Source organism: Corvus cornix, chromosome 8 (genome assembly GCF_000738735.6).
Source record: "Corvus cornix cornix isolate S_Up_H32 chromosome 8, ASM73873v5, whole genome shotgun sequence".
Taxonomy (NCBI): domain Eukaryota; kingdom Metazoa; phylum Chordata; class Aves; order Passeriformes; family Corvidae; genus Corvus; species Corvus cornix.
Genome location: NC_046338.1, coordinates 24,594,035 through 24,620,722, shown reverse-complemented (window position 1 = coordinate 24,620,722; position 26,688 = coordinate 24,594,035). Strand labels below are relative to the sequence as shown.

Sequence of the window (26,688 nt, the reverse complement as noted above, 5' to 3'; positions counted from 1 at the left end):
TGTGTAATGCAGAGGGAAAGGTCTATCCATAAATTCTCCTAAGAGGGAGAGGGTTGTGACCTGTGTTGGAAAGACCGTATCCAATCTGGATGGGCCATGGTGTGGAAGCAATGAGTTGCTTCTCTCTTTGCTTAGAAGCTCTGCTGACACTGTTAGTCTCATGTTAAAACAGGCAGAAAAATGGGTCAGGACTCTCGTTTAATTTGTCTATGAAACTGGTATTTATTCAACAGCTGGGCAAGTCTCCTAAGCGAGGATGAACTAATCTGAAAGGCATCCTGTTCCCTCAGTGGGCCAACATGGGGCTTCAGAGAAGGATAATTGCCAGATGTTTTAAAGGAAGCAGAAAGAAGAAGACAGTCTCACTAGCTCCTGTATTTTACCAGGGTATTCTGATTTGTCTAGACTCAGGAAAATAAAGAGTGTCTGATGCCATGATTTCCCCCTAGAAAGCAGCTGACATGGGTTGAACCAGCTACTCTTTGCCTGCTCAGAGCAGCTCGGAGTGTGTCGGTTTTCCTGGAACTGCCACAAGATAAAGGAGGAAGACAGACGGGCTGGGGAAAGAAACTGAAAAGAAACTGTCTAGTTTGGAGAAAGATGTACTCTGTTTCCCATGACATATCCTTTGACACCAGTTTGTGAAAATCTGATTGCCCATTTCGGATGAGCCGTGTCGCTGTGTCTGTCAAGTTAAAATTGTCACATACAAATAAGTGAGTGAAATTTTCACAGTGGCCTGTCAGGCAGAGTAACTGAGATGGGCTAACAGTGACATTATTGTGAGATAAAAAAAGTATCTAGAAAGTACTTTTATTTTAAAAGAGCCATACTAAATATTTCTGATTTGTTTTTCAACCAGGTGAGGATGATGGAAGAGATCAGTCAAAACTTGAAACAAAAGTTTGGGAAGCCTTTAACCCACTAGTAGACAAGCAGATAGACCAGTTCCTGGTGGTAGCACGGTAAGAGTATTTTACCTCTCCTTTGAAGAAGTAAATGTTAGTAACTCTTCCAAGCACTTTACATTCTTTTTGTTTTATTAACATGAATGCTGGTTTTGGTTGCTTGATTCACTTGCTCCATTTTGAAATGAGGGATATTTTACATGCCTTCCTGGGAATAGCATGACTTTAGGAACAGCTTCTCAGATTTACAACTTAGTTTCATAAAAGCAAAGCAAGTTGCATGTAAAAGTGATCCTGTAATTGGTGGGGTTTTTCAAATACTTTGGTCAGCATGCAGAAGACTTACTGAATTAAATTCTTGGCAGTTCTTAGCTCTGTTCGTTAACTGCCTTTTTCAAGACCAGTGATATTTAATGGTTTGCTAAAAATTCTGGTAAATGCTTGTGATGATGGAGTGAGGATGCTTTCTAATACCTAGATTCCAAAAGGTAAGCACAATAAAATAAACCCCTGCAAATCTGTACTGATGATGTTTTTATTTAAGCCCAAAGCAATCTTTGGTGATCAAATTTCTCTTTTTAAAAGGTTCTCGAACTAATTCATTGATATGCATTTATGTAAACAGAAGCTTGTATTGAATTTTAGGCTCTCATAGCAATTGGTGACTGAATAATTTGGGGGAAAAATAAACGGGTAACTCTCCAAATTCTGTGTGTTTTAGGTGGTACCTTTATGGATGAACTCTGATTCTGTCTGCCGTTTTTTTTCTTTTCCCTTCCCCCCCCTTGGTTTTTCATGTGGGTTGGTTTGTAGTGACTATGGAGTTGCTTTGTGATGGGAGTTTCCACCTTGTGTAGGCTTCTGGTGGCAGAGTTGGTTTTAGTGGTTCTTTCTGGCAGTTCAGTGCTGCCCACTGGGTTTGCCGATCCAGCCGCCGCAAGGTGCGGCTATAACGAGAATCACTGCAAAGATGAGTACAAGAATTGCTTCTGTTCAGAATCAGCAAAGCATTACAGTTTATAATTAGTTCACACACACACACACACACACACAGAAGTATCAGTTCAGCTAAAGCTGGGCACGGGGGAGTTGTGAGGCAGGGATGGGGATAGTGTCTGGGCGGCTGGGAAGAGGGCGAAGTGTGAATCGCCACAGACACTTGGACGGGGGAGGCAGATTTGGATTTTGGCCAAAACTAGATGTTTGATGGCAACTACTGCTTAAACATTTACCTTTCCTACTCCTGCACTGCTTGGCACTAGTGTGTTCTTCAGTGCTCTCAACTAGTTTGGGGAAGTGATCCAAGTGGAGGGGGCAAAACCCAACCCACCTGTTTTTGTTGTAGTTGCTCAGAGGAGTTCAGCTCCAGTTCACTCTGCAGGAGCACAAATATTTCACCCATGTGGTGTAGCAAGCAGGCAGGGGAGTAGGAATTTCGAGAACCAATGTTTGTTACAGGTTTCTCCAACTCATTTCTTTAGGAATAAGATGAAGAGCTTGGGGATTGTGGTCTCAGATGCAGAAATGATGAGTTGTGAAGTATTTGAAAATTGCTGTTATGCAGGCTTTATGATATATATTATACAATGTTAAGTTCTAAAATATTGGTTTTGATTTTTCTGAAACTTTTAGAAAAATGCTTGCATTGGTGCATTTTTTGTGTCTTGTCTTGGCATCTGTGTCTGTACCTGTGGACAGTGCAGCACCGCTCTTGCCACTGTGGAGCAGACTATTGTCATTCATAAAGCTTGCTTGTGCTCTGTTCCTGTTGCAGCTCAAATCTCTTGGGAGATAAGGGATAAGAGACTAGCTCAGAACTCCGCGTTGGTGACCCTTGAGTCTTTCTCTGTTTCCTCTCCCATTCCAAGCCTCTTCAGTCATATGAACTAAGTAAAGTGTTCATAATAACAAACCACATTTGGAGAGAGCGGTCTCTGGCTCAGAATGAACGCCAAATCATGTAATCTTGTAACTGGGAAATGGAGTCTGCTCATCTCAGAAAGTGTTGGCTGGGTGTTTATATTTATGCTGGGTTTGCATGCGAAGTTAATGCTGTGTTTAATTTCTTTCAGGTCTGTTGGTACGTTTGCCCGAGCCCTGGATTGCAGTAGTTCTGTCAGACAGCCAAGTTTGCACATGAGTGCTGCAGCAGCCTCCAGGGACATCACACTGGTAAGATTTTTTTTAGAGGACCTTAAGTTTGTGAGAGATGCAAAATATTCACCTCAGCATTAACAGTTGGCAAAGAGAGAGGGGCAGATGGATTGTAATTGTGGCTTGCTGTGAAGCAGACCCTGTCTTTGGAAAGGAATCCTTTAGTTACAGATGAAGGAACTTTTTCTGGCCTTGTGCCTCTTACGATCCATCATGGATAATACTATGAGATGATTTTTTGGTTTTTTTGCTTAGTTTTATTAAAATATTCTGATGACGTGCTTGACAGCCCATCCCTTGCATGGGCTCAGTAGCTCTCTTGAGAAGAATGCAAGTTATTGTCTGCCTGTCTGTAATGTTACAGTGCCAGAAAGCCATTCCTCATCACTTCCCCAACACCAGACTCACTGGCATCCTTTGGTGAGATTGACCAAGGATGTCTGGGGGAAAAGCTTGTGGTCAGATAAGAAATGTCAGTTGATGTTGTTCTCTTTGATGAGCTCCAGTTTAGAGTACCTGAGGAGTAGTGATATTGTTAAGTTTTTATAATCATAAATGTTGCTGAGTAGATTGAGGAAAGGGAAAAAACTTGAACTTTTATGCTACAGAAAGTTTAATGAAAATTTGAATAAGATTTATGAAGTCTTCAGAGAACTGTTATCAAAGCCTCACCTTGTAACTGGAATAATGTAAACAAATATTTACATTATCTGTAGAACAAATTCTAGTGTAGAACAGTGTAGGTTAATTATTCTCGTGCACAGAACTGGTATGATGAAAGACAAATAACATCCTGATTAAAACTGCAGAAATGGGGAAATAAAGCCAAGCTTTCATTTACTAACAGCAATTTCTTCCTTGCAGTGCGTTCTCAGCCCTTGTAAATCACAAGTTGCAGACAGCCATGGCTCGGCTTTCTGAGGAGTAATTGCCCCTGAGAGTCATTCTTTTTCCTACTCAGCTGTGATGTGTGACTTAACTTGAATCTTTTTTTGAGGTTTCTGCCCTTTGGGGGGGATGTATACATGTGTTGCTGCTCTTGTTTTTCATATATGAAATTTTTGTGGATTATTTGGCACAGTGCATGGCTATGTCTGTGAGGAAATGCCCTTGTACCTCTATCTCCTTGCCCCATCTGTGGATGGTAACTCAGTCCTGGGGGGAGTGTGTCTGTCCTGTGCATTTTTTTACCAGTAGTGCTGCAGTGGTGGTGCTGGTGAGGAGCTGATAGGAATTACTGATACACAAGGGCTTGTGTTCCACAAACCTCACTATTAGTGAGTGTTAGGTTTGTACACTGACAGCTACAGTGTGAGGTTGGAACAAGTTTTTACTGACCGTGTTAGGTATAGAATACTGCACCTTCAAATCTCAGTGCAGAATTTGTCATTGCTGCTTCACTGTTAAACATTTTCCCCCCCAGATACTTGTCCTTACATTTCTCTTTCTCCTTTCCCACCCCCTAGTTCCATGCTATGGACACTTTGCACAAAAATGTCTATGACATTTCCAAGGCAATCTCCGCGCTTGTGCCACAAGGTGGGCCGGTCCTGTGCAGAGATGAGATGGAGGAGTGGTCTGCTTCAGAGGCAAACCTCTTTGAGGAAGCACTAGAAAAATATGGAAAAGATTTCACTGACATTCAGCAAGATTTTGTGAGTATACAAAACGGGGGCCCCCGTGGCAACTGGCTCTGATTGGTGACAGAGCTGGCTTGCAGCTTGTCTAAACTGTGTTTTTCATCATGTCGAACAAGGGAGCTTTGAACTGGAGCATGCGTCTTGCTGTAAAGTGGGAAAAGGCAGACCTCATACTGGTGACAGCCTGGTGTACAGTCAGAATTTCAAATCACAGATGATCGCTTTTCCTTTAGAAACGTTAATTTACAATCATCTGTTCCACTACGGCTAAGGGAGGACGTACAAAAGTGTTGTGACAGCTGAGCTGCTCTAGATTAATTTGTGTTTGAAGGAGAATAAGTATTGGGCCTTCTGAAACATGAAAATGTAGTAACCTTTACAGTGTGGTTTCAGAAAGGGCCTTTTCAGAAGGAATTCTGGGCATCCAAGGGAAGTGTCCTGTAGTTTGGCCAAAGCTCCACCCTCGGTGCTCAGCCTGCAGATTGAATGGTGTGCTGTAAGGAGAGCCAAGTTTCACTGCGTTGCTGTTCAAGTCCTCTGGAACAAAACAAGTAGTTTCAGTGTTGTTTGTCCTGTGCTCTAATCTTATAGAGGGACTTGGAAACAGCAACACTCTGTGGTCCTGCTGAAATCCTCCTGTTTCTCACGCGGAGAACAGAGCTGGCAGGGCACAGTTCTGTTAGCAGTTTGTTTTGGTTTGGTTTTTTCTTTTTTTAATGGGCCAGCTCCATTGAAGCAAAGCATATCAGAACTGTGATACTGTAGTTGTGACTCTTGCTTGAGTCTCTCCTGTTTAAGCAGAGAGTCTGAGCCTGTGGGCTCCCTTCCACATTGTGCCTCTCTTGAATGGTTTGCTGTGGAGCCAGTGCAGCATGAAGATTTACCTGTAGCCTGTTCCACTTTTACACTGAAAGCTCAGGGTTTTTTGAAAGGCCATTTAATTTAATATGGATCCCCTGTGCATCAAATCCCCTTTGTAGATTCAGACTTTTTTTTTGAGGAGGGTTAGTAGTTGCAAAACTCTGCTGCAAACCGTCAGTCAGAAGAATCCTGTGAATTTCAGTGAGACTGTGTGCCAGCTTCCTTCAATAAATGCTGCTTTTCCTTTGTGTCCCCAGCTCCCATGGAAGTCCTTAACAAGCATTATAGAATATTACTATATGTGGAAAACTACAGACAGATACGTTCAGCAGGTAAGAGAGTCAGAATTACCTCTTTCATTCCAACAGAAGTTGTTTTTCTTGCCTGTGAAACCAAGCTTTGTTTGTCTATTCTCCCTCTTGGGGTTCAGCCTTTCCAATAGCATTCTGTTATGATCAGAGCAATCTCTTGTCACTAAACTCATCAGCCCTTCTGTAGATACAAACAGCATTGGCAAGAGTGCATTCTTTTCATGTTTGCTGCTACCCTGTTTGCTTGGAGCTTTCTAATGTCTGGTTTGGAATTCGGCAAAGGAAGGAAGGCAGTGCAGTTACTTTCTGACTATGGAGTTCAAGGTCAGCGTTAACTTCGGTGACTTTCTGGGGGTGCAGTTGCTGTACAAGGGGCCCCCACGCTGATTCCCCACCACTACTGCCCATGACTTGGATGGCAGATGCATGAGGCTGCCCCATGTAAGCTCTGTGAGTGAAGCGTTTATCTGGGAAGTGTCACTGGCTCAAATTCCCAGACTCGTTATACTTGAGAATCAACTTTGAGTAGTGTTTACAATCATTTTTATCTCTGTTTAAATACGAAGACTGGTTGGTCCCTGAAGTAAAGCAAACACAATGCAAGCAGCACACAAAGTCTTGCAGAGTATCAGTTGCTGAAAACTACCTACAGTATTTAACAGGAAAACTAAGTAAAAGAAGGGAGAAATATAGAATGGATTTTTCATTATAATTATCCGTCCTAAGCTGAAGCATCTATTTGAAGTATTAGAAAAAGTGGAATTGTGAAAATGTCCTGCCTTAACTTGGTTCCTTGGAAATTCAGCCTGGGGAAAAGACTAGACGCCTGAGGCACTGACCAGTGTTTGGCATGTGCTGTAATGTGATTTTTTCCATTTTCTTTGCACCCTCACGACAAATGAAACTCTTTTTTGCATCAGTTATGTTTTACTTTCAATAAAAATATTGGTGGCATCCCTATTCCACTATTTCCCCGAGTTCATTCTTTGACTGAAACTTTTCCTTCCAGTAAGGAAATGGGTGGTAGGAATGTATGATGGTGATGGAAGCTGACATGGTGGGGAAGAATAATGCTCATGGCTTTTCCTTCCCCATTGCTTTCTCCATTTTCCTAAGGTTTTTTACATAGGCAAAATTGCAGAGGAGATAGTTATGTGAAGACTTTGATTATTTGTTCTTGCAGCAATTAAAAAACACAACAAACCTTACGGTTTGTTCTATTCCTGTGCACTGGGTTTTCTCTCATGGTTATGCTGTACCTTACATGTGCTGCCCAGGAGTTTACCAGGGAGTGGGATTTGGGGAAAACTTCCAGTTAGACACTCTGCACTTAGGAGACAGTATAAGCTGAACAGGTAGAAGTTGCAGTGCAGAGATAATTACATCAAATAGGTCTGAACTGAGCTGAAGACCTCATCTCAGATTCCCAGCTTGTACAAGCGAATAATACCATGAAACATTTATAAAAAGCTTGAGAGAACCATCTATATGTAACCACAAAGAGAAAGCATAGGAAGTTGTAGTTCAAATAATGGTATATTACATTTATATTTTACTTGATGAGTGCAAAGTCTTTGGCAGAGTACATCCTTTGCCACTTTTTCCATCTGTTTCTTCATAGTGTTTGTTCTATGTAGACTCTTCCCTTGATCTAATACCACAGAATGGTTCTGAGGCTGACAGCATTTTTGTGCATAAGATATTGAAAGTATCGCAAGTAAGGATGTGCAAAGTGTATCTCAAGTTGCACTTCCACTTCTGTTGGGGTCTCCTCCCCCGCCGTGTAGCCCTGGGAGAGGGGCCCTGAGGGCACAGAACGGGGATTTCCCTGCCCCTGCTCAGCCTCGTTCCCGTTGGTTGGTTTGTGTTCCCTGCGCGGGCAAAGGAGCCTTGGTCCCGTGACTGGAACAGTTCCGGGGCAGAGCTCCGGCCATGCGGCTGGAGAAATAAACATCTCTCTGAAACAGCTATCAAGAATCTGTCTGTCCATATATATTTCCTTTCCACGGGACTCCTGGTTTGATATATGTATGTTGCAATATCCCCACTGCAAAATAATGGTGGAGAATTGAGAGCAGAATGATCCCCGATCCCTAAGCGACTGATTTGTGTGAGTAAACCCTGGAAACTTTGGATTCCTCTTCTTGGTTTTGCTTTGCTATTCCATATCTAAACTATGGAGGAACCGTGGGAAGACTCTTGGCTCTCAGAGCCGCATATGGACATTTATCTTAAAATGATTCTTGAGCAACGATTTGTAAATTTTAGCTTGATTCAAACTCAAAGAACTGAAACACTTCCTGGCATGGTTGTTTAAGAACTTTTTCTATGTTTCTTGGGATTTAATTCTTACCAAGGGCTTTTGGAAAACCGTTTGGACACAGTTAATACTGGAGTCAAAATATATGCCGATGGAAGAATATTTTCATTAATATTATTTAGTTACCGAGACTGTTGAACAACGTCAGCTGTGTCTTGGCAAAGGGAAGCCTGGCGCAGGGACCGTGCGGCCCAGGCCACGTGCACCGAGCGCTCTGTGAGCAGCAGCGAGGCAGTTCCCGCGTGCAGGCGGAGCCACGCGAGCCGCAGTGTCGGTGGCGGAGCGAGGCGCGGCAGGAGCGGCGGGACCCGGCGGTGCCTGCCCGGCCCAGCACAGCGCGTGGTGGAGCGAGCCCCGTGAATGCCCGACCGAGAGGGGCGGCGCGCGGGCGGCGGCTGGCGGCGGTGGCGGTGGAGCGGAGCCGCGCCCAGCCGAGACGCAGGCTGGAGCAGGGCGCGGGGGAGTCGTCGCTCGGGGGCCCAGCCAAGACGTGGGTGCAGCGCCAGGCAGCAGCAGCGAAGCTGCGACCAGAGGAGGCGACGCACGGAGAACTGAGCGGTGCGGCCCGGCCCGGCCCGTGCGGCCCCGAACGCGACCCCGGGAAGAGCGCGCAGGCACGAGTAGCTCTGACGGCCCCAGCAGCACGAGCAGCCCTGACAATTCCAACACGGGAGCGACCGAAAGAGAGGGCAAAGATGCAGCGAGACAGAAAACAGCAGCTACTCGAAAAAAGGAAAAAATCATAGTAGCTAAGATCTTAGGGATAGTGAAATGGTATAATGTTAAGCAAAATTATGGTTTTATAACAAGGTGTGACAACCAGCAAGACATATTCGTGCATAGAACTGCTATTAAAAAGAATAACCCTGAAAAATGCATCCCAAGCTTGGGAGATGGAGAGGTGGTGGAATTCAAAATTCTACAAGGTAGAAAAGGGTTACAAGCATCGCAGGTCACTGGGCCTGATGGTGTTCCTGTAAAAGGCAGTATATATGCAAAAAATCGTAGTCATGTTAGACAATATCTCCATTGTAAGCTCCCCCTACAGTCTCCCTTTCCTAATCCCACCTTTCCCTTTTACCCTATGTCCTATTACCCCCAGTGTGTTCCCAATCTGTTTTTTCATCCATGGTTTCCCCCACAAAACCATACCTTTGCCAATTGTTTTCCCAAAAATCCCTTTCCAATGCCGAGTGGGGGATGAAAAGGGGGAGGGAAGAAATTAAACCCTCTCCTGCCTCAGTTTCCCCACAAAGCATGCTCAGAGAGTTCTGTCTCCCTTCTGTCAGCCCTAAGATGTTCCACAGAATCTGTTTGGACATTCATAGACTCAGGAGGGTGGCTTGTTTTGTTTTGAAACTGTTCTTGTTATGTTTATCCAGTTGTTTTCATTCTCCTTTTATTAAAATAAAATGGGTGAGGTGTCGGGGTCCCTCCCCCGCCGTGTAGCCCTGGGAGAGGGGCCCTGAGGGCACAGACACGGGGTTTCCCTGCCCCGTTCCCATTGGTTGGTTTGTGTTCCCTGCGCGGGCAGAAGGACCCTTGGTCCCGTGACTGGAACAGTTCCTCGGCAGATCCTGGCCATGCGGCTGGAGAAATAAACATCTCTGAAACATCTAGCAAGAATCTGTCTGTCCTATATATTTCCTTTCCACGGGACTCCTGGTTTGATATATGTATGTTGCAGTATCCCCACTGCAACACACTTCCCTCTTTCCAAGAAGATGATTAAATTGTATTCCAAGTCTGTATGTTAGAGGGTTTAATAGAAGTATTAATAACTTACTTATTCTTGTAAAATCTTTGTCTGAATGAACATTAAAAGTGCATTTAAATTGTCTATATTTCTGTGAGTTACAAAACACAGGAATGAAGATTTTTGCCACCAACTAATTGGATGAAGAAGCAGCAGTTAGTTGGGAGCTGTTTACATCCTCCTATATTTCCCTTGACGTTTTCTTGGCATAAGAAAACACTGCCATAATCCTGAATTAGAATCTCCCTGTTTCTTGCCATTGAGGAAGGGACATTTTGAGTTGCCTTCAACAGAAAGCCTGTTCTGAGAACTGAACAGTAATTTGTACTCATGCTTGGTGTACCTAAGATCAAAAGGCTCAGTGCAGCACTTCCTGCTGCATTGTCATGTGAGTAGGACACCAAGATGGAGATGTGTGCAAATTGACTTCTTTTGGAGCATGCACTTGGATCTCGTATCCAGTAATTTTTATTTGGCTTTAGCTATACCGTGCTTTTGAATATTACCAGCATAAGTAGGAGTTCAGTCATCTTGAGAAGGAATGACCCTCCAAGAACAGAGCTGCTAGAAGGACTAATTCTACTACAGTATCAACACAGAATTGGTGGTTTAGTGCAGGCTCCTGAATGTCCACAGTGATCCCAAGCGCTGTCCTGTCAGTAACACCCCTTCAGACTTGTCTTGAAGAAAATTAAGGTGATACATTCCAAATTCAGTATCCTGGGTCTCCTTCAAACACATTCTTTTCCTGGGACAGTTTTTCTGTGTCAGTACACAAGAGTGTATATTTCTGATTAAGGAAGGTTTGAAGTGGCTTTGACTGATTAACTGCTGTTTTTTGGCTTCTTCCAGTGATTTGAGAGCTCTGAGGGTTGATGTGGTGTGTGGCTATGCCTACATTTTCATTCAGTGTAGAGGTTGAGTTCTTACATAGTTGTGAATTCCAGGGTGACTTTTTTTTAAAGACTAAATGCTTCTACTGTTGTGCTTATCATTAGGGGAAGTCCTAAAAACTTTAAAACATTAAAACTTTCCAAAGGTTGAGACAAGCTTGAGGCATGGCAGTGGCAGATGACTGTTTGAATTAGTCACTTTCTTTCTGAGAGTTAATGGCTTTAATTTACTTCTTCCATTTTTATTTGTGTCTGAGGAGCAGGTAACTTCAAGGGGAAGATCAAATACTATCAATTTCTACTGTTCTATTTCTTACGTGGAAGTGCCATTAGAAAAGTGTAGGAGGAATAGACAGAGAAAGTTGGTTTTAAGGTCTGCATGGTGAGAACACACTGGGGAAAGTGGAAGTGCCCTTAGATTTGACTCCATGAGGTAGGGATCTCTGGGTCAGTCTTGATGCGGATAGAAAACATCTTTTTTAAGAGAAGCAAGCTTGCTTTGTACCTAGCCCAGAGCTATGAATGATGTCTTAATGTACCAGCCTTCATAAAGTCCTGTGTGCTGAAGTGTAGAAATAACATCAATGAAAGGTTTTTCCACATTTGTGGGATGTTTTATCCCCAAACACCTCCTGTTGAATCTATGGTAATATGGAACTCAGTCACTTTCTTGCCAAAATTGCTAGAACCATAGGTACAAGCCGTCAATTCTGAGGTGTGTTGCTGGAGCACAGGCAGCTGGGAGCATTTCTCCCAAATGCATCATAGACTAATTCTCTCTTCTGTCCCACCTCTCTGACCTCTGTTGTATGTTCAGAGGTTTGAAAAAGAATAAACATTGTGAAAGTTCTCCTTTGAATCCAGAAGGTGTAATTTGTCTTCCCTATCATGAACTAATAAAGGCTCGATATTTGAGGATGTTTTGAGGCATCCTCATGCTGTCCATCAACCCAACTCTTGTGTTGTGGATGTTGAAATATCCACAGTGTTCCTGGATTTCTTCTGTTATTTCCTCTTTATAAATGTTTGCTCTTTAGAAAATGACCACAATCATTTGCTCTTATACGTCACCTATTATAAAACTCTTTCAAGCTCAGTGGATAGGATGTCAAATCTGGGAGAGGATATATAAAGGACAGATGTTTGCACCAACTTGGATGTACAGTGCTTAGTACTTTAATCCCTTGGTCCCTGTGGGATAGACAAGTTGGAAATATCTTCCTTTTATAGATGGGGGAAATATGATGAGGTAAATAAGAGGATATACTTAAGATCTGTGTATATAAATAACTCAGAGAAAAGATTTTTTTTAGGCCAAACTGCTAGAAAAACTTACAAATGTTCTGGATTTTTCTTGGGAGTGAGGACATTATTAACTACATCAGATAGCATTAAGAATTTATAGCATAAATATGCTTTAGGCACATATCAATTAATAACTGGCAAAGGACCTAGCAAAGCACTCTTTCAGGGAAGGGATTATTTTGAAACTGTGCATGACTACATTTCAAGCATCTTTCTTTTGTACCTTCTGGGATCAGTCACTGTAAGGAAAGAGGAAACTCATCATATCTGGTCTATTGATTGCCCACAGCCACAGGTACTTAGTGCAAAGCCTTTTCTTACCCAGGATATTGTGGTACCTTCTGGAAACCCTCAATTTTCCTGGTCTGCTGTTTGTAATAGGGGTGTGTACTATTTGTCGTGTGCTGTGCTGGTTCCCAGGCAGCTGTAGGAGAGGGGGTTGTGGTGGAGTCCAGGTGACTTATGGCAGTTGTTAGCTCAGGGCTTGCTCCATGGTCATCAGTCACAAAGGAAATCTGTGGGGTGAGGTTGACATTCATCACCTGTTTACTAAAATACTGCTTAATACCCTAAATTAGCCATGTCCCCAAGGCAGATGACTTTATGTTGTGCACAGGAGAATATTTCAGTTGCTGATAATGCTTTGTGCTTGGATGAAGCTCTTGCATTCATAGATTTCCAAAACTGTCATAACATAATGATGCCAGATAGTCCCCATGGGAGATTTTGTCAAGAAAACGCAGCTTTTTCCTCTCACAATGTAGAAATTTAAAAAACACAACAGTTCTCTACCAGTGTAAGTTTCCTGAATTTCCTTTCTCAAGGAAATTGGATTCTGGTACTAGTCATCAAACAGTGTTTTAAGCTGTTTGTCAGTATCTGGTGTTGGATTTCCATGTATTTCCTGGGGAGACTGAGCTCTGTAGCTGTTCATCTGCCAGTGTAAGTGCCCGTGGCAATCTGTGCCTCGAGGATGAAGTCCTCTTTTTCAGCCTGAGGCTGTGTGTGGAACAGGCTCCAGTTCCTGAGCAGGAAGGCACCTGAGCATGCATTTTGTTAAAGGATGATTTTTTTGTGTAGTGTCTCTCTGGAAGGTGAAGGAGGATTTCTGATGATGTTTGGAGAACCATTGTGACAACACTTCTTGGGGCCCCTCTTTGGGTGGTTTTGTTTCTTACATAAAGATGCTCAGTTAGGGTGGCTTGAAAACGTTCAGTTTGGACATGCCGTTTGTATTCAGGAGAACCTCTTCAGTTCCATCACTGATTGGCAGCAAAATGTGTGATTGATTCCTGCACGTCTGTAGGATTGATAAGGATTGTCTCCACAAGGTCTTCTTCATCTGGGTTTTCTTGAGGCCAGTTTTCAGGCAGCAGTTCTTGTCCTAGGTGAGGTTTAACAGAAGCAGTCTGGGAAGCTGGCCCGCTCCAGCAGAACGGAGTCAGCCAGGAGTACAGCTCTGAAGGTGTAGCCATAGTCTCAGGATAACTTTCAGAGGTTCTGTTTTCTCTTTCCTTGCTCTCTTGTCTGACAACTTCATTCTTTGATTTCTAAAATAGGTTGACTGTTATTTGCAGGAAAAGGGAAGAGGGGAATTCTTTAGGAGTCTAGAGAGCTTTGGTGAGGAACTGGCAGATTGTCATATAGAAAATTGTTGTTTAAAACTGTCCTGATAAAAGCTTTATGCTTACAGGAAACATTTACTTTGTTGTTTCTGTGTGTGTCTGTAAAAACAATTTTTATGTTTGTCCAGCTCTTCAGTGACACACTCTTCAATTTTATTATGTTTTCTGGTGCTTCCTGCTTCTATGAAGATACTGACTTCAGCTTTACATTTTCCTAGACCATGCCTTGAGGCTGCTGCATAGAAAATGTTTGGCTAATCTGTTTATCTGGAATATCCCCATGCTGCTGGTTTGTCTGGAAAACATTGTCACAGCTTTATGCAGACAGCTGGTACCAGCTTTGAGCAGGGGGTTGAACTAGAGATGCCAGAGGCTCACCCAAAATTTATTTTGCAAATGTAATAAAGAGAAAACTTGAATCTCAGTGTGCCTCTTCTACTGTTTAAGGGGTGAAGGTTTGAGTTAGAAAAGGTGTTCTTGACCTTTTTAATGTCTCAAGAAAAATCTTCAGTGTCACTGAGCCTTCAGAAGTTTAGGGGTATCGACACAAAAGTCTTACTTGAAACTTTGAATGAATTGGCTCAGCTGTTGAGGAGCTGTGATGGAGAGGTTGCATTGTTGTACCTGTTACTGTCCAGTTGGTGAATGTTTTAATAGAGAATCAACACTGACATGTCAGATCTTTCTCTGCAGGACAAATAAAAGCCTTTTAAAAAAAGGAATTTGAATTGAAGTAGATGGGAATGAAAAGTTTGTCCTCATTATTAGTAGCTTGGCATCTCTTCGACTTTTTTGCAAAGCTGCATAGTCAATTGATGCCCACAATTGTCTTCAGTGAATATTTTCTTGTTGGAAGATTTAGTGGTAGCTGCTCAGTAAATAATTGCTGAAGTCCTTATAGGTTTGCTACTTGACTCAGGTAAGGTGGCTCTTATTTTTATTTTAATTGTTTTCTTTTTTCTATTCAAAGAAACGATTGAAAGCAGCAGAAGCAGAAAGCAAGCTAAAACAAGTGTATATACCCAACTAGTAAGTATCTCTTGTTTTGTTTTCTATCTCATTACAGGAGGACTGGTGTAGCAGTTTCCATGGCCTACCAATATTACTATTTCCTGGTTAGGATGTTGTGGTCTCATGTTGCTCATTTCCTTCATCCTGTATAATGTTCCCATCCTGAAGCAACTGTTACTTATCTTCTAATTTTTATTTTTATATGGACTTGGGAGTTGGGGAGTTGGGGACTTGCTGGCAGGTCAGCATGGTTGTGAACAAAAGGGTAGCTAATTAACTGTTCAATAATCTATCTGTTTTTCTATTAGTTTTTCTCAGCAGTGGATCACCAATGCATGTTTGTTACCTAACAAATGTATATATCATTATATATTAAAAATAATGTATAATTATTGATATGTGTACATGTATTTTAAAACAAAATTCTTACTAAAATGTCTTCTATTTCATTTTCTCTGCATAGCCTAGTCAATAGTTGTTATAATGCAGAATTTCTAGTCTACCCTTTCCTTTCACTTTTCAACTTTCACTCTGATATGTTCCCCTGTGTATTATCCCCAATAACTCCTTCACTCTTTTATGCTGTCTCCTTTTAAATATTTATGAACTTCTACCATCTGTTCTGTTACTTTTGATAAAACTAATTTTTATATATTTAGCTTGCAAGGCAGCCCCTTATTTCTGCTGAAAATAGAGGATCCATGATTTCTTTTTTGGTTTGAAATACCTCAATACCTCTCAGGTGAATTTACTAAAAGTGAGGTGTAATATTTAGAGTGAAGCCAAACAGATTTCTTGTCACGCAGTCTTTCAACAATATTGCTTTTTGTGGACAGTGTTACTCTGCAGGGGGACACTGGACATCAAATTAAACATGAATTCACAATGTAATAAGCTTGTAAAGCAAAAGGCAGTGTAATTTAGACTGCAGATGCAAAAGGATATTGCAGAGGAGAGAGCCTGACAGTCCTGCTGTTGCTCTTGGATTATAATGTGTGGAGGGAGGGCTTTGTGTTTGGAAGGTTGTGGTGCTCATTTGATAATGGCTGCCTGGAGTGGCATCTTACCCCTCAGCAAGGTAATTCTTGTTCCTATCTAAAGAACACATAATCAAATCAGCAGCTTACCTCCCTGCTTCAGGAACAGACCTGTCTCTGCCCACGTGCCTGCTCTTCTTGTCTCTGGCTTTGATTTCCAGTCACGGTTCATTTTATGAGTGTTATACCTTAACTTACATATTATTTGATAAAATGTTTTCCTTCTCTTTCAATATCCTTTCATTTGTATCAGGAAAAGTAGCAATTACTTGACTTACTTAATCCCATATGAATGCTTCTGCTGTTTTCTTGCTATTAATACCTCCAAATGTGGCAGCAATTAAATATTTCTAAGCTTTTTGTATTACTTCTACACAAGCTTGAGTACAAGGTCTGGCATATAGGGACTGTATGGTATCTACATTATCTTGTGACCTAGAAGAAGATTATATTCTTGGTTTGCAATAGCAATGCACGGTGTAGGGATCTAAATATCAATGTTATTGATTTGTCCTTATCATGTTACTGAGCCCATTCCTGTTCCTAGGCTTGAGCCATAATGATCCACTTGTCACCTCAAAAATAAATTACTTGGTGTAGGCTGTCACAAGACCTATGCAGAAGCGTATCTGCCGATTGACTGAAACACATTTTAACAGTAACTGGTGTAAAATTGTTGGCAGTGAGAGACCCTGGAGGATACCAGGCTCAAACAATTTTATCTTTTTTTTTGTCTCTGGCTGTCTTCCGTTGATAGGTCTCTTGTTTGTTTCTCCGATGTTAATAGGAAAATCTAGCAGAGAGGAGGAAAATAATAAGAAAAAGAATAGGAGCTGTCTTCAAAGGTCACATACATGTAACACAATGAAAAATAACAGCTCAATGTAAAGCTTTAGAGTTGATATTTTTTAACTTGAGACTGTGCCCCAAATTTATTAACATGGGTAACTGAAGCATGGAGGGTCATAGAGGTAATTGATGTGAGGTTATCAAGTCCTAAACCAACGTCTTAGAAAAACACTTCTGACCTAGATTGAGCAAACATTTCTGTACCTCTTCAAAGAATAACCCTGGTTTCGGGACAGACATTTGTAGTTGACTTGACAGAACCTAATGTCTATAAATATGGCTTTGCAATGCAGCCCTTTGGCTGAAAAGCACTAATGTGTTTTTCTGGTGAAAGGAAAAAGTGTAAAATCAGTTAAACTCAGGAAATACTGAAAAACAAATGTTTTAGTTGTCTTCTGTAGCACTGTCTCTGTCAGTGGGAGTGGTGTTGAAGCAGCAATAGATATCTGAATGCACAAAGAGATTCCACATTCTCACATGCCTCATCCTGCCATCCTCTGAAGTGATTGCAGTGTTTGGAGGCCTTCTTCATGCAGGTGTAGTCTCAGACTCTTTCGTGTTCTAGTATGTACCCAAACATACTCTTCAGGTTGTTGTGGAAGTCATGCTCTAGTTTTACTAATCTTACAGGCATCATATGTACCAATTACTTGCTTCTTTTTGGTAAAGATCTGGTTGTGTAGCTTGTGCTTTTTGGGATTAGGGCATCTGCAATCATGAAGGCTGAGACATCCAGTTTTGTGTGGCTTTTCTCTCATTTGCTTTGATCTAAGTGATACCAGGAGGGGTAAGAACAGAAAGGGAAGAATGAACTGCTCCACACAATTTCCAGTCCAAAATGTACTGGTGAAAAATGTAACTTTTAACTCTACATCTGTATGTGTTAATGAATACATTCTATTTACAGTATTTTATCTGAGAATCTCAAAGCACTTTGTCAAGCTGCCTCTCAAAGGCTGTGAAGCAGGGAAATATTGTTCTCCCTACTGTGCTCCTTTTGTGAATCCAGTAGGGAAACTTCAGGAATAGGTCAAAGCTTTGGATCACTACAAGGGGCAGCTGCTTAACAAGCTGAAGATAATTCCTTTGTCTGTTGCTTGGTTGTCCTCTGCTTGAAGAGCAAGACTATTTTTCTTCCCTGTTTCATTGTACAGAGGTTCATGGCAACATGGAAAACTTAAAGGTGTAATGCTGCTCTTCCTTCTGGAGCTGTGGTAGTTAAAATGGCAATCTCCAACATTTTGTTGGAGAAATCTGCTCCTTTTCAAAAAGCATTGTTTAATGGTCATTAGACCTGTTGTTAGAAGTGGGTATTTACAGGAGGCTGGAGAGCTGTGAGGAAAGCTCACCTCCATTGCCTGGATCCAGACACTTCTATTAGATGTCTAGATGTAAATGGCACAAATGTGCCTTACAAAGGATTTTAAATTGTTTTTATTTCTGAGGCTTTATTTCTTAATTGTTCAGTTGCATCCAGCACACATGGGTTCTTCAATAACAGGAAACATTCACTGGGTGGTATTAAGTTTATAATTATTTCTAACAACAAAAATTTTATCACCGTGCTGTGGGTCAAATGCTGTCTACTTGTTTACTGAGGGCATATCAGTCCTTTGTGGGGATCAAGATTATCTCCAGGTTGGATTTTTTTGTACAGGGGCTTCAGTCCATGTTGACAGGCTTCCAGCACCTTCTCTCTGCACCTGCTTTATTGCCTCCACCTCTTCCATTGTGATTGATCTGAAGAGTACAGCCCAGAAATCTGCACTTCATGATCCCTTTTCTAGCATGACTGACTGCTCCTTCACAACTGAAACCCCTTTAAGAGACTTCCATTCCTGATACAAGAACTGGAAATGACAGTTTGCCACACCATCAGTATTCTCACTACCTTATTTGCATCTTTAGCTTCAGCTTCATTAATTGCTTAATGATCCATCCAGTTACTCATCTGATTCTCTTGTTAATAGCTGTAGCAGGCTTTGGTCATATCAAGCAAGTTTAATTAACATATCATCAACAATTAAGAGGTTTTTGCTTCTCATATGATGAAAACATTATCTGCCTGAATTTTATTGTTACTGCCACTGTGAAACTTGACCTTAGCTTTGGAGCAGGACACTCTCCGATGCTTGCTGCAGCTTCATTAATTGTAGTGCTGCAGAATCCTGGAGTTTGCCACAACTACAGCATGTTAGTCCTGCTGATAAGTGTGGTTTGGTGATCGGCTTTCACCAGTGCATCTTTTCCACTTGTGTTTAAATACAAGCTTGATAATGGTTTTTGAGAGGATAAAGGAGTCAGGCCATCATCCTCCTTTCTGGTCCCAGTGCTTTATCGGGCTTTACTGATGGATTTCAGACTACGTCGCTGCCTTTTTGGAGGATAAATCCAAGGTAGAGAAAGGAAGCAACAGGCCTGATGTTGAACTGTAAGGCCTTAGTTTTCTTTACTTCAGTCTTTTTCTCAGTGGAGCAACGCCCCTTGTAGCAGTGTGCATCTGTGAGGGCTGTTTGTTTTGCGGCGTCTTGGTCATGTTTGCACATGGAGTTTGCTCGTGAATCATTGGCAAAAGTTCTTTTGCAGCAGGTTACTATAGTGACGTCCCAGAGCAGGGGAGCGTGAATGTTCCCTCTTTCAACTGCCCCTTTGTTAAACTTGCCTGTGGATCTCCTGCCATCTGTGGGGTCAGAACTTGGTGCCTTTCTGATAAGCACCCTGAAACACTTTAGTCTTCGTAGGAGGTGGGCAAATTAATAAGCAGAAGGAGACGAAAACATATTCAGGCTTGTGAATTAATCTAAATGTCTTTTTTTTTTTTTTTTTTTAATCTCCTCTGCTGCTTTTGAGCTGTGTGTATGCTGCTCAGTGCACTGTAGGAACAAACTCCTTACACTGTTCCTGTGCCACTTGGCCTCCTGAGCTTTCTCTGTTGCAGAAAGGCTCTGAATTTTACAGTGAGAACACTATTGGAAGTTTTTCCTGGTCTAGAGAAACACACTCTTGCCTCTTTATGCAACCTGTGTGTGGTTCCTGTAGTTCATTCACAGCAGAACCTATTTTGTCTCTGTCAAAATGGAGCTTAACTGAGCTGTGTATCTCAGGACATGATTGGACATTTTCAGATAAGAAGGATGTTTTCTGGCTTCCAGGGCAGCATCAGCTTTTCAGTTGCCTGCAGAACTCTGTCACTTGGAACTCCTTTGCTTCCAGGGATCATTGCTGAGAACATGAAACCTGATGCTGGTGCCCCATTAGAAAGAACTTAATTTGGCTCTATTCCCACAATGCTGGTTTTGTAGCACTAGCCAGGGTGAAACATAGCAAATACTCTGGCCTACTGAAGTCACCGTGACTCCTGTGTCAGTGTGCAACTGATGTCTAAGAAAAGGGGATTGCAGAAAGCCATTTTAAGATATTTCTGCTTTTAAATAATGGGTTCGTTAGTTGGAAATAAAAGAAATATGCCCACTCCCTTCAATCTTCAGGTAAGAGAGTATTGATAGGAATGTAAATCAGCGTTGCAATTCAGGCTTATGTTCAGCAGTTGGCTCCAAAGCCTGCCTGCTCTTTGTTGCTTCTATAGTGTGAACTCCTAACAGCACCCTAGAGTCCTTGCATGTTTGGTAAACTCCTCATGTACTGTTGTTTGAAACTTCATGTATGACTTCTTCCACCTTTCTCCATTCCCCAGAAGTCCTGTCCTTGCAATAGCAGTACTCTGTCCTCCTTCTTCCCTCCCATGCCAAGGATTTTTTGAAGGCCTCATTTTCCCCCTCAGACACTTCTTCCTCTGCAGAGATGTGCTATTTCATCCTGCTCTCCATGCCAAGGTTTTGTTGGCCTTCCATTCTCAGCTCCTGCCAGTAGCTATTTTTTAGCTCTTAGCTCCTAGTTTTTCCTGAATCATCATTTTAAAGAGGGTATAGGGATGAGCTGAGGTGACCCAGATGTTGTTACTTGTTGGGTGTACTTGTGTGAATAATGGCCAGTGAGACAACATGGAAATATTTGTGACTGCAGTCTAGGGTTATATTTCCCTAAATAAAGCAGACATTGCCCTCTCTCTGCCTACTGCTCCTGCTCCAGCCCCCAGCCTTCTTTTTGGAGATTTAAGTAAAATACCTCTCATGTTGAGGACCTGTAAGTGAGATCTGGTTTTACCTAGATTCAAATGTCTGGGATAGTCAATAGGGATACCTATGTGGCCTGGTTTATTGTTTTTTAAAAGGTTTTAAAGTCTTGTAAATGGCATCCAACTATCAGTTATTTTCATTATCGGTATTTTTAAAATATTACTGGAGACAGTGTGTTCATAAAAGTCAGATTGCTGGTAATTACAGCTGGTTCTGGAAGCCACGTGCTGAATGAAATTTGAGTCTTCAAACGTTTTGGGCCATACTTTCAAAAGTCAAATAAAGAATTGCATGCCTCAGTTAACACTTGTCATTCTTTTTGCTTTGTGTCTTAAGTAACAAGCCAAACCCCAACCAGATCAATGTAAATAATGTCAAACCAGGAGTGGTAAATGGTACTGGAGTCCAGGCACAGAACGCGGGAGCAGGACGGGCCTGTGAGAGCTGTTACAGTAAGTGCCAGAACAGCAGCTGTGTGTGCAGAGTGAGTGCTGAGATGTAAACATTAAAGTAAAAGCTGTCTCGTGCTGGGGGTGTGGGGAAGAATTGGATATAGCAGCGTTTAAGCAGGGTTTTTTTGAGTTTGTTTTTGTTTCTTTTTTTGTTTGTTTGTTTCAGGTTGTTTTGTTTTTTAACTACTGGTGTTACATTTGTAAATAGAATTATGAAGTACTAAAGGGGGAGTTAGTAAATGTTCTACATAATTGCAGGTTACTATTGAGTGAATATTTAAATCAAGGTGTGTGAATTTGACAATTCTTTTCATCATTTTTTAGTAGATTTGAAAATATGTCACACCACTGTATTCGATCTGCTGCTGATACTAATAATACTGAGTTCTAATGAGTGTGCTCCTTTATGGGGAGCCTTTAGAGATGCTGGAATGTAGGACTGTATGAGATGTCCAGTCACAGACTGTACATTCTTCAGTTGTAAAACTGATGTATGGGAAGTTCCTGAAGACAATCTTTGCTGTTTCCCATGTTCTGCAGAAATTCTCTAGCAAAAAGAGTTCAGTTCCATTGGCAGGAAATTTTCTCATCCTGATAATTGTTTTTTTCTGTTTGCATTTTAAAAGGGATTTAGATTAATTAATGTAATCAATTCTGCTGAAATCAAAAGTATGTGTAGCAGTGCTGATGACAGTGAAGCCATCATTAGTTTTCTAAGGTCTGTGTGAGCTTTGCTCTGTGGGGGGTGGGGGGGATGTTTTCTTTTGTGCTTCTGCTGCTTCTAAAGAGAATAAGATCTGAAAAGTGATCCTGTGTAAGGATATATATAATTTCCACCTTTGTTATCTCTAGCCACCCAGTCTTACCAGTGGTATTCTTGGGGTCCCCCTAACATGCAGTGTCGCCTCTGTGCATCCTGTTGGACCTACTGGAAGAAATACGGTGGCTTGAAAATGCCAACACGGTTAGATGGGGAGAGGCCTGGACCAAACCGCAATAATTTGGTGGGTATCCACAAGGCAGACTGGTGCCTCTGCCTGGCAAACTGAGTGTCATGATACCTAACTGCCTGCTCACTGTTCTTAAATATTTAACCACCAAAAGAATGCCTTCAGCCTTCATCGTTGTCCTTGGGTTTGATATTTCATGTCAAGCAGAAGTTGGCGCGTTCGCCTCGGCTAGAAGTAATCTGTTGCGAAGTACTGCCCTGAGAAAAAAAACCAACATCATTTGTTTAGCAAACTAGCCTTCAAATGCATGAAATGACTTAGTGGAGATGGGAGAAACTGAAATGCCACCCAGTGTTTCTGGTATTTGGTTTCCATGATTTTTGCTGTAGGGGGAACAGCACTGGTTTTTTCTCTCCAAATGAATTAATTATTTCCTGAAACCAATTTACTTTCCCAAGGCATATTCAAAATTAGATATACCCCAAATAGCTAGTGGCTTTTTAGAGATCTTTTATCTTGTTTTTCTACCTAATTCTGTTTTTTTTTTAATAATCATCCTTTTTTTGGATAGATTTGAGTAAGCATTGTATGAACTGTTTCTGTTTCATTTTTCCTCTGTTATTTGAAAACCAAAGTTCTCAGATTTTTTTCTGAATTTGGTGAAAGTTTGATCTGGAAGCATTAGACATTAAGCTGATTGGAAAAAATAACTATCATTGTCATGGATAGAAGGGTAGCACACACAGAACTTCTATCTCTGGTTAATTTCTTTCCTCTCCTATTCTTTGCTGTCGTTCCCTTTCCATTTCTTTTGTTTAACCTTTATCCTTTCCAGGCTTCTCTTTGCCCTCTGAAGCCTCCTAATTGCTGAGATAACTTCCAGGTTTTATCAACCTTATCCCTCTTGTTTGTTAATTAAAAGTATGTAAATAGTCAGAGAAGGGAAAGCCTTGTTCTCCCCAAATTGAAATTTCTTCCTGTTTTCCAGCTGTGGGTTGGCTTGAGATAACAAGATACTACTTGCATTATTTCACTGGTTGACTTAGTTGCTTTTCGTAAAGAAGATAACCGTGTTGGTTCTCAGTAGCTGATAAATGTCTTCCAGTAGTAGTCTTTACTATATGCAATGAATATTTGACATCTATGAGTACATTTCTGAGTTAAGAGTAAGAATTAAAACAAATTCTTGTGGCTTTGAGCCAAGACCATTCCTGCATGCCATACGTTTTCTTTGGAAAGTGAGTTTGTGTTGCGTATTTTTATCATGCAGCTCTTCTGATTTTCTCTCCTTCTGGCAAATGCTTTGTTATAAGGAGTTTGCATTGTACATCCAGAGCAGCCCTAAGCACCCAAAACTGGAGAGTTTTTCTCTTGAGTGTATAAGCTCTAAATTATGTGATAGCACCAGGTAACTTCTTCATGGCTGGCTTTTGGATCCCTGACTTAAAACTTGGGATGGCACAGAAATGAATACTTCTCTGTGAAGTGAAAAGGTTTACCTTCATTTTATCCTTTGAGATATTTTGAGTAAGATTTAGGAAATGGGGAATAGCTGGGCTGAAAATTTTTTCATCTGTAATACCACTTCTGTTCTTATGCCTGAGAATCAGTAGTTGCAAATGTTTTTACATAATACTTTCATTTCTTTAGAACCATACTTTTTAATTACTTTTTCAGAAACCATTTTTATTTTTCTTTCCCTTTAGAGTCCTCATGGTGTGCCAGTACGAAATAGTGGGAGTCCCAAGTTTGCTATGAAGACACGACAAGCTTTCTATCTCCATACAACAAAACTGACCAGAATTGCCAGACGTTTATGTCGAGATATCTTGCGCCCTTGGCACGCTGCAAGACACCCCTATCTGCCCATTAACAGTGCAGCAATCAAAGCAGAATGTGAGTGTGCTGCAGCTGAGACCTCTTGGCCAAGGAGCCCTTTGAGACTCCTGTCCTATAAAGTTTTGAGTTGCAGCTTGCTGAGATATTCTCTTGCACGTAGCTAGTGCTGTCACAAAATCTAGCTGTACTTGCAGAGCCTTCTAACTGATGGTAGGCTGGGCAAATACCTTTGAAAGTTCATGAGCTGTTTGTTTTAAAACATTCACGTTTGATATTACATGGAGCATTCTCCTGTGTTTGTGAACGGGAAGGCTCTTTCAGGACACTGGAGTTATTCACTTAGTTTTGCTATAATAGCTAAATGTCTTCACCCTCTAATTATTTTTCTGTGTTTTGCAGGCACAGCACGTTTACCTGAGGCATCAGAAAACCCATTGCTATTAAAGCAAGTGGTTCGAAAGCCTTTAGAAGCAGTACTCCGGTATTTAGGTATTAAACAAACCAAACCACCACATGCAAAACCCCCCAAATATAGGAAACACCCTCCTACCTACGCTGCTGACCATTTGGGTTTTCCATTTGAGTCTAGGTGTAGATGCTCATTCTGGATTAAAAACAAACAAAAAACAAACCACAAAGAACTCCCACCCCACAAACAAAACAAAACGCAAAACCCATCCCAGTAACGTCTCCTTTTTACTTTTCCTACTTAATCTGACAGACCCAGTGTCTCTGCAGTCCACTGCAGGGTCATAAAGCTGTATCAGAAACTTTTTCAAGTGAAGGGAGGGATGTGTTTGCTGTGGCTTCTGATGTATATGTGGACAAGTTACCATCTGCTAATGGGGGCACTGACATCATGTTTCAGGAACATTTGATTGTTCACTTTTTCTGTTTTTGGGCTGTCTGGAGGCAGTTTGTACTGTTGAGTTTAGGACAGCACTGTGTCCCAGACCTTGTGAATCAGTTACTGGCTGTTCTGTGCTGAACCTAGACAAGGGGATCATACTTCTATTTTTTTACTTTCCTAGTGGGTTTTGGTGGGTTTTTTATTATCTTTTTAACTACAATTTTTCTTGAGGACTTGTGCCTCATCAGCTGATCTGTGGGGCAGTACTGAGTAGTTCCATCCAGGACTTCGGTGTAAGTTTGAGGTGCTGGAAGCATCCAGAGTGATGCTATGTGACATGCCAATGCTGGCTCCAGACAAATGCCAAATCCTTTTCCCCAGCATTCCCCGCTGCCCTGCAGACATCCCTCAGGTTGTTCTGGCAGCCAGTCTCGCCTCAGAAAAGTCTTGGACAGAGGCACTTTGAGGGCTTCCAGCTTAGCGGGGAGGTTGATTGCTTTTTTATTTAGATAAGCAACACTGGAGTTGATTTTAGGTTTCTTTGAATGTTTTTGTTGATGAAATATTGTAAGGCTGAGGGTGTATTAAATATTTACTGCTTCTCTGTTGAGCATTGTACTTCTGCTGTGTACTAATGGGATACGTGGATTGAGAAACCTTTATTCACATAGAGTGCAACAAAAGAGAGCAAATAAAGGGAGAAGTTTGCTGTTGGATAAAATCTTTATTTTAATAATTGTACAGAACGTAGCAGTAGATTTTGAGTTTTCCTTGCACTGTGTCATTGGATTACTGAGCTGGGAGAAAAGAGTGATGGAAATGGAGGGAGGCTGATGGACTGGCAAGAAGGATTTTTTGGTGGTGTTAGTAGGATTGAATTTATATGTTACTCTGCTGTTGGGTCTGCGAGAGAGAGACTCTGTTGAAGCTCCCATTTGCTGTTGCTTGTAACTTTCTCAAAGTCTTTTCATTTGAAGATGGTGGGCTTGAACTCTGCCTTGGCCCAAAGCTTGCATTCAGATGTTCTGTTCTTTATAGTGGGTTTTTGAATCTTCAGGGTTTTTTGCCATTTGAGAAATTGTATTTTTTATAAACATTTCTGGCAAACTGGCAAAGTTGTAATTTCCCCAGAGTTTTTAGGGATGTTGCATGAACGTCCAAAGTTAGGTTTTAGTATACAGCACCCCAAAAATCACCCCAAATTATTGGAGAACAGTATTACAGAAATAGATACAAAGTGCTTTTACTATCAAATCCTATTTTAGGATAATACTATGATAATGATTTTAACATCTTTAGTAGTGGTGAGTTCCTAAATATATGGAAATGCTTTATAGCAATCTCCAGTCAAAACTATTGACTTGAGATAGATTGTATATAAGAGGAGGTGTACTTGGTCACCTTGGAATTTTGCAGGTTGTTTTCAGGTTTATAATTCCAGTATCTTTGCTAATGAAAAAATATTACTTTGCTGTTTTCCACCAGAGTCTCATCCATGTCCTCCAAAACCAGATCCTGCAAAGAGCTTGTCCAGTTCTCTCAACAATCTGACTCCTGCTAAGTTTACACCTGTCATTAATAATGGGTCCCCAACTATCCTGGGAAAAAGAAGTTATGAACAACACAATGGAATGGATGGTAAATATTTCTCCACAAAATTTATGTTTTGTCTATAGGCTTTTTCTTCTGTCTTTATTGTATACAAGGAGATTATGTAAACTCATAGTCCTTTATATAAATTCTGAGTTCCTTATTCTTGAGGGAGGTTATTTTTAACTTTTGTTAAAGTCA

At 41.3% G+C, this 26,688-nt stretch overlaps 1 protein-coding gene across 4 annotated transcripts in view; it reads left to right on the top strand.

The window, feature by feature from the left end:
• MTA1 (metastasis associated 1) overlaps nt 1-26,688 on the top strand; it is a 79,191-nt gene that overhangs the window by 32,095 nt on the left and 20,408 nt on the right. For all 4 annotated transcript variants that reach the window (XM_039555702.1, XM_019291682.3, XM_010409314.4 and 1 more), the window contains exons 7-16: nt 863-965; nt 2,981-3,080; nt 4,529-4,717; nt 5,821-5,895; nt 14,744-14,802; nt 21,143-21,258; nt 22,111-22,262; nt 23,915-24,104; nt 24,447-24,536; nt 26,383-26,535. In XM_039555702.1, coding sequence (XP_039411636.1) covers nt 863-965; nt 2,981-3,080; nt 4,529-4,717; nt 5,821-5,895; nt 14,744-14,802; nt 21,143-21,258; nt 22,111-22,262; nt 23,915-24,104; nt 24,447-24,536; nt 26,383-26,535 — 1,227 coding nt within the window. The remainder of the gene's footprint in view (nt 1-862; nt 966-2,980; nt 3,081-4,528; nt 4,718-5,820; nt 5,896-14,743; nt 14,803-21,142; nt 21,259-22,110; nt 22,263-23,914; nt 24,105-24,446; nt 24,537-26,382; nt 26,536-26,688) is intronic.